At 42.3% G+C, this 8,352-nt stretch overlaps 1 protein-coding gene across 1 annotated transcript; it reads left to right on the top strand.

Moving 5' to 3' along the window:
- Window positions 1-41: 41 nt before the first annotated feature.
- On the top strand, window positions 42-4,660 carry LOC122561767 (protein SCO2 homolog, mitochondrial). The gene is made up of 2 exons (XM_043713891.1): window positions 42-208; window positions 299-4,660. Exons 1-2 carry the CDS (start codon window positions 81-83, stop codon window positions 1,506-1,508), a joined length of 1,338 nt encoding a protein of 445 aa, XP_043569826.1. The 5' UTR covers window positions 42-80; the 3' UTR covers window positions 1,509-4,660.
- Window positions 4,661-8,352: the final 3,692 nt, after the last annotated feature.

Raw genomic sequence — 8,352 nt, 5'->3', positions numbered from 1 at the left:
GGATATTAGAGGAGGAGTAGGTTGCAGAGTGGATGGGGGTGTGAGTGAAGGGTACAGAATAGGGAACGGGGAGGGATGAGATGCGAAGGGGTGCAGAAAATGGAGGGGAGCGGGGAATTGAGATGGGAAAGAGTCTTGGTATCATGGAGCCCCTCAATCAGCTGCCTGGGCAGGGCAGGGGCTACCAGGAGGTGAACCAGCCTGGAATGTGGGTGTTTTTCTCTCAAGGTGGGATCAGTAGGGGGGAAAGGGGGAATGGTGTGTTTTGATTGGTCTGAGCTCTTTCCTTTCACTACAGGTTTGCTGCGATGATCGTGAGGGGCCACAATTCATGCTGGCAACGCCTGCGGGTCAGTGTCAGTTTCTTGAGGTCTGGGAGTCCAGATGTGGGCAGAAGTGGTGGATTGGCCCTGAGACATGCTAGGTGCCTGAGTAATGGACACTCAGGGATGAAAACTCTCAGGATCGCAGGAAGAAGGGGCTGGCATTTACAGTCTACATCTATAATCACTGATTGCAACCAAAAGATAAACCATTGGGGCTCTAACCAGTCGTATTGTTTCTACACCAATGAAATGGGATTGATTATTGAAACATTAGCTATTCCATCATCTCAGATCAGTGGAACTGATCCAAATTATCCATTGGCAAGTTTGCAAGTCAATCCACAATTAACAATCTGTAAAGCATCAAGTCAGCCCATGAGAAAGAAGCCACATTTCCAAACTCAGGGAAGGCTATTGATGGCTCACAATTTGCCTGGCCTTTCCTCTCTACCACTTGTGCACATTAGCCTTGGCTGCCCAACCTTCCTGCCCCACAGATTATTTTCACAGTCTGCCTCAGACAGAAGCTCAAGGAGCCCTCAGATCAGTCTGTGGTCCAAATTCATGGTGACATGCTTCTTTGGGTCTGCAGTAATGGGATTCTGGTACTATGTCTACTTGGAAAAGAAGCAGAAGGAAAAGGTGAAACGACAGGAGCAGCTAAAGAAATTAGCTCTGGGTCAAGGTGACTTCAATTTGCTGGATCACACTGGAAAATCTAGAACCAAGAAGGACTTCTTTGGCAAGTGGGTTCTCCTTTACTTTGGGTTCACCCACTGCCCTGACATCTGCCCTGATGAGCTGGACAAGATGTCCAGTGTTGTGCAGATTTTAGACAAGGACAGAGCACTACCTCCAGTCCAACCCATCTTTATCACAGTGGATCCAGAGAGAGACGGAGTGGAGGAAATGGCAAAGTATATCAAGGATTTCCATTCTCGCATGATCGGGTTGACTGGGACCCCAGAGAAGATCAAGGATTTGGGAAAGGCATTCCGAGTATACTACAGTGCTGGCCCCAAGGATGAAGACAATGACTACATTGTCGATCATACCATCATAATTTACCTTCTAAATCCAGATGGGCTTTTAACAGATTACTACAATCGGAGCAAAAATGACCAGGAAATTGCTGAGAGTATCCACAGCCACATGAAAAACTATGTTGATCTCTTCAGTTGATGAATGGAGATTCTTAGAGAAAGTTTGTGCTGGCGTCAGTTGCAGGCATGGAATTTGTTAAAGTATGTTCACCAGCCTCACCGTGACAGACATATATTTAGCCCTTTGACGCTATCCATGCTCACAACTGTTCAAATCATGCTCACAAATCAATAGAATGGGACAGTTAGCAGCAACCTTTAAGTTTAATTCGGACGTGGAGGTGCCAGTGTTGGATAAGGTCAGAAGTCACACGATACCATATTATAGTCCAATAGGTTTATTTGAAATCACAGCTTTCAGAGCACTGCTCCTTAGTCAGGTGAAGTAAGGAAAAGCACACAGGCACAGAATTTATAAGCAGAGATCAAATGGTGTGCATGGAGTGATGACAGGCTGAATAAGTCTCTACAGCTGATTGAAAGTGTCAGACAGTGTGAGTAAAGTGTCAACTGAATAGCAAGTGAAGGGATGACCTAGAATCTGATTAATTGATGCAGAGATAATTACAAAAAATTAAAAATAAGCTGGTACTGGAGACAAACCAAACGACTGGAATAGCATAATAGGTATAAGTTGCATGTCAGAGATCTAAGCAAAGTAACAAGTATTCCAAAACTATTCAGTCTGTCAACTTGTGATTTCAAATACACCTGTTGGACTATAACCTGATGTCGTGTGACTTCTAAAGTTTAATTAGCTGGTGGGATTGTAAATCTTGTGCATGATGATGAATTATCCTTTATTTAATGCTTGTTGAAAATCTGGATGTCCACCTACAATTCAGTACAGGATCCATTCAGTAATCAGAGGTGTGAATTGCTGTTGCACACTTGCATAAGTGAGTGTCTGTATATGCATGTCCGGGGATGGTGATGGTGATTGTATACCCCTTTAATAAATTCCACTGTAACTGTTTGGAATGGCGCTGTGCTGAATCCTAATTTTAATATGCCAACATACTCATTAACTTCCAAAACAATTCAAGAAGAAAGATATTCATTTATATTGTACCTTTGATTGCCTCGGGTCAGCCCGAAGCAGGGGGTACATTTAAATGTTCCACGTCGAAAAGGCAGCAGCCAATTTATTCATATTAAGCTCCTACAAAGTGATTTGATTATGTCCAGATAATGCTTTTTAATCATATTGATGGAGTGATGAATATTGATCAGGGAGAGATTGCTTTTCAATGAAATTGTTCACATGAGGTGGCTTCTGCAAAAGATAGCACTTCTAACAGTGCACATTTCCTCAGTACTACATCAATAATAAATGGATCACAGCTCCTCTCATGAATGGACTTTTAAAAACAGAGTCTGTATTTTGTCAATATTTTCAACTGAATCAAACCTTCATTATAGATGTTATTGCCTGTGTTGCAGCTATTTACAACAGGATCAGCATGGACAGCAGCAAGGTGGGAGATCTCAATTCAGTCAGAACAGTCTAAACAACAGTTAAAGCAATTCTTCTGTTATTCTGACAAGTTATTTCAATGTAATTCTGAATGTATTAAATCCACCATTGACAATGTCGACTTGATCAGCTAGTATATGACGCATTTATGAAATGACCGTTTTCATCCTTAGAAAATTGAGAACAGATATGAAGTAAAATGATGAATTATGTAGCAGTTCGAGGAGTAAGGCAAAATATGGCATTAGCAATGCCAGACTGCAGCAGAGATTTATCCTCAGCAAGAAGGTAAAGAACAAAGGACAAGGCGTAATCGAAAGGTGCTGTGATCTAAAGTATTCCAATATATTCCTGTAATTTTACTCAATTGTAGGGCACCTTTTCATAACTTATTTTCATTTAGAATTTTCAGCTATCAAAATAAATTTCATTAAATTGGAAGTGAGAGGAGGACACCATCCAGTGTGTGTGAAATACAACCTGGCTTCTCTGTCTAAAATTTTCAAATAGTTGTTTGATTGAAGTATTATATTTAATTCTAGGCAGCCCATTTTAGATAATTTTTTAGATTTTAAAGGCAAGGGGTATGGGGAGAAAATGGCACTATGGCATTGAGATAGAGGATGAGTTGTAATCATTTTGAGAGTGGAATAGGCTCAAAAGACTGAATGGCCTACTGCTCCGAGTTTCTGTTTAGGAAAGATCTGAAGACCTTTGGGAGGGTTTGAAATATTTTACGAGAGTTGTACATAAGGAGGAGCTAGAGAAAATGGAATTGTTCTTGTTAGTGTGGAGACAGTTAACACTAAGGAACCAAGAGAAAATAAAAAGTACAGAGGAGTTCTTTAAAGTAATTCAGGCTGGAGGAATGAGAAGATTAACAAGTAATAAAAATTGGGAACACTAAGTGTATGAATAGTAGTCAAAGGAAGGGCAAGCAATTCAGCCGCAAAAAAGATGATCTGTGAAGGCAAAGGCTACTGCTGAGATATATTTCAATAGGCAGAATGACAAGTAGCAATATGACCAAAATGGGGGTTATAGAACAGAGACCTTGAGGGTGTATTCAACACAAATGTTTGAAGGCAGCAGGACTACTTGAGAGCATATGGAATTCTTAGCTTTATGTTTAGGACTGGAGTACAATGGCATGGAAGATATGATATATCCTCTTTGAAACATCAGTTAGTCCTCAGCTGGAGTTTGTGGTTAATGCAATTTGTAAAGGATATTTAAGGCTTTGAAGAAGGTTCAATAAGAATAGTATGAAGATGAAGAACCTCGGTTGTATGTTGAAAGAGTGGAGAAGCTAGCTTAAAGAGATTTATCAATATTATTCATTGTTGTAAATGGCTTTGATAGTGAATAAAATGAAACCATCTGATAGCAGAACTGTCAATAACTAGAAGCATGGTCTGAAGGTAGTTGACTAAACAATAAGAGGCCATGACTTTATTTTCAGAGATTCAGTTATAATCGGGAAAGCACTGCCTGAAAGAATTACATAAGCAAATTCAAGATTAAATATTGCCTAGATACAAGATCAGTCACTCACTGCTAGAATTCAGTTCTTTTATCCATAGTTGCACCACGGCTATAATGAGATCATCAGCCAAAGAATCCTGGCAGCATCTAAACTGAACAACAAAAAAATGTAATTGGTGACCTCCAGCAATGTTTTCACTGGGGTAGTAAAAATCAAGTCTTGCTGTTCCTGAAGTCATCTCCAACATTAAAGGTTTTATGGAAGTCTGCACAATTTTCCAATTTTATTGATTTTCAAACCTAAGTTTCTGTACTTAATTACTATTTATTACAAGCGAATAGACAACTTCCCTCTGAAATGGTCTAGTTCGACACTCATTAGTATCAAACTGAGAATAAATCTCAAAGGATTGACTCTGGAAAGATCAGCTGGCACCAATCTGCATACTGGAAACAACAGTAACAAACTCAACTCTGTTAAACCTGAGAAGTCCTCCTCCGAGTGCCAAAATTGGGAGAGCTATCTCATAGACCTTTCAAGCAATAGTCTGACACAGATATATACACAAAATTGTACCCCTTACGTTTCACACTATGCTACCATCACCTCAGTCCAACTGGCAGGAGAGACCCAGCTGAGATGGCAGCACAGTGATGAGGTTAGGGAAGAGTTGCCCTGGAAGCTTTCAACATTAACTCTAGACTCCCATGATGTTTCATGGCATCAGGTCAAATATGGAGAAGGAACATTTCAGCTGATTACCATCTACCATGCACCTTAGCTGATGAATTCATACTCGATATTGAATGCCACTTGGAGACAGCACTCTGGTAATGGGAACTTGAATGTCCATCACCAAGCTTGGAACCAGTAGTGCCACTACTGACCAGTCTGGTCAATTCCTAAATGACATAGCTGCTGGAGTGGGCATGGAGTAGATAGTAAGGGATCCAACAAGAGGAAAAAACATATGGCATCATCTCATTAACCTGCCCAATGCTGATGCTTCCAGGTGTAAGTGTTAACAGGAGCCTCAGTAAAACTGGAGTCAATAGGAATCAGGAGAAGAGTTCTGCTGGTGAGTATCATACTTGGTACTATGGAAAATAATTGTGGTTGCTTGAGTTCACTCATCTCAGCTGCAGGACATGTCTGCAGGAGTTCTTTAGGCAAGTGTCCTAGGCCCAAACATCTGCAACTGCTTCATCAATGACCCACTCTTTTTTAAAAAGGTCAGAAGAGAGAGGATGATTGCACAAAGCTGAATTGAATTGAATTTATTGTCATGCGTACTGAGGCACAGTGAAAGGCTTTGTCTTGCAAGCAGTACAGGCAGATCACATAGTTAAGTAGCATAGATAGTAAATAATAGGTAAACAGCAGCAAAAATAAAAGGTACAGGCGAATGTTAAGAGTTTGTGAGTCCATTCAGTATTCTAACAACAGTAGGGTAGAAGCTGTTGTGAAACCGGCTGGTGGATGTGTTCAGGCTTCTGTACCCTCTCCCCATTGGTAGAGGTTGTAGAAAAACATTGCCAGGGTGAATTGGATCTTTAAGAATGCTGGTGGCTTTTCCTTGACAGCAGGCTTGGTAGATAGATTCTGTAGATGGAAGGTTGGCTTTTGTGATCGTCTGGGCAAAGTTCACCATTTTCTATAACCATCTCAGATCTTGAATGGTACAGTTGCCATACCAGGTAGTGATACATCCAGACAGAATGCTCTCAATGGCGCACCTATAAAAGTTGGCAAGGGTATTCACCGTCATGCCAAATTTCCTCAGCTGCCTGAGGAAGAAGAGATATTATTTGGCATTTGTAACCAGTGTGTCCACATGACGAGTCTAAGATAGCTTGTTGTGGATGACCACTCCCGGGAGCTTGACACTCTCCACTTGTTTCACCTTTGTGCTGTTAATGGGGGGGGGGGGGGGGGGGGGGCATGAGTAACATGCTGCCCAAAGTCAATAATGAGTTCCTTGGTTTTGCCGGCATTCAGAGCTAGGTTGTTCTCAGTGCACCATTTTTCCAGGTCTTCCACCTCCCGTCTGTAGTCTGTTTCATTGCCATCTAAGATTCGACCGACTATGGTGGTGTCATCAACGAACTTGTAAATGGTATTTGGTGACGCAGTCATGGGTATACTGTGAGTACAGTAGGGGGCTGAGTACACATCCCTGGGGGCTGCAGTGTGGAGTGTTAGGATGAAATATTGTCTCCAATCTTCACTGATTGTGGCCTGTGGGTCAGGAACCTGACGATCAAATTGCAGAGTGGGGCTTAGTTCGAGATCACTAAGTTTAGTAATCAGTCTCGAGGGGATAATAGTGTTGAAGGCTGAACTGTAGTCAATGAGTAAGATTCTTACGTAGCTGTTCTTGGTGTCATGATGTTCTAGGGAAGAGTGAAGGGCAAGTGATATTGCATCTGACGTGGATCTGTTGGTCCAATAGGCAAATTGGAGTGGGTCAAGAGGAGTAGGGAGCCTGGAGTTGATTAATGCCATGACCACCAAAGGTAGGGCCACTGGGCAGTAGCCATTGAGACATGCTGCATGAGCCTTCTTTGGCACAGAGATGATGTTGGCCCTCTTGAAAAAGGGAGGGACAGTGGCCTGCTGCAGGGACAGGTTGAAGTTGTCTGAAAAGACCTCTGCCATTTGATCTGTGCATACTCTCAGTGCCAGTGCACAGCTTGGTACACTGTCTGGTTCCATTGCTTTCCTTGGATTCACATGAAAGAAAACTGATCTGACCTCTGGTACAGTGACTGTTGGGATAGATTCGTAAGGACTTGTCAGAATAGGCGTTACCTCTCTGCCAAATTTCTGCTCAAAGCGAATATAGAGGCATTGAGATAATCTGAGAGGGATGTGTCATCATCTGCTATCTTGCACTGTCTCTTTTTAGAACCTGTGATGTCATTCAGTCCTTACTATAGTCACCAGGTGTGTCTGGGTCTCTAGTTTGGATCAGTATTGGTCCTTGGCTGTCTTAATGACTGCAAAAGTCATAGTTGGATTCCTTATATTTGAGAGGGTTTTCTGATCTGAAGGCCTCACCCCTGGTTTTTAGCAGGTTCTGTACATCCTAATTCATTCAGGGTTTCCTATTGGGGAACTCCCGGATTGACTTCCCCAGTATGCAGTTCAGCAGTATTTGTGACTCCACAAACACTGAAACAGTCCATGTCCAAATGCAACCAGACCAGGATAAAATCCATGTTTGAGCTGACAACTGCCAAATTACATTCTCGGCAGACAAGCGCCTGGCAATGACCATCTTCAACAGATACTACCAGACCTGCTGCATTTCTTCACCATTTTCTGTTAGCACTTAAAACTTTCAACCTTCTTTTCAAACTACTTCATAGCACTGCCCATGGGAGTCTTGTAGCTCAGAAGGTAGAACATAGAACAATACAGCACAGAACAGGCCCTTCGGCCCACGAGGTTGTGCCGAACATTTGTCCTAGCTTAAGCACCAATTCATGTACCTATCCAATTGCCGCTTAAAGGTCACCAAAGATTCTGATTCTACCACTCCCACAGGCAGCGCATTCCATGGCCCCACCACTCTCTGGGTAAAAAACCCACCCCTGACATCTCCCCTATACCTTCCACCCTTCACCTTAAATTTATGTCCCCTTGTAACACTCTGTTGTACCCGTGGAAAAAGTTTCTGACTATCTACTCTATCTATTCCTCTGATCATCTTATAAACCTCTATCAAGTCACCCCTCATCCTTCGCCGTTCCAACGAGAAAAGGCCTAGCACTCTCAACCTATCCTCGTACGACCTATTCTCCATTCCAGGCAACATCCTGGTAAATCTTCTCTGAAACCTCTCCAAAGCTTCCACATCTTTCCTAAAATGAGGCGACCAGAACTGCACACAGTACCCCAACTGTGGCCTAACCAAAGTCCTGTACAGCTGCAACACCACTTCACGACTCTTGAATT

This window comes from Chiloscyllium plagiosum, chromosome 23 (genome assembly GCF_004010195.1).
Source record: "Chiloscyllium plagiosum isolate BGI_BamShark_2017 chromosome 23, ASM401019v2, whole genome shotgun sequence".
Lineage (NCBI taxonomy): Eukaryota > Metazoa > Chordata > Chondrichthyes > Orectolobiformes > Hemiscylliidae > Chiloscyllium > Chiloscyllium plagiosum.
This window is presented reverse-complemented; position numbering and strand designations above follow the sequence as displayed.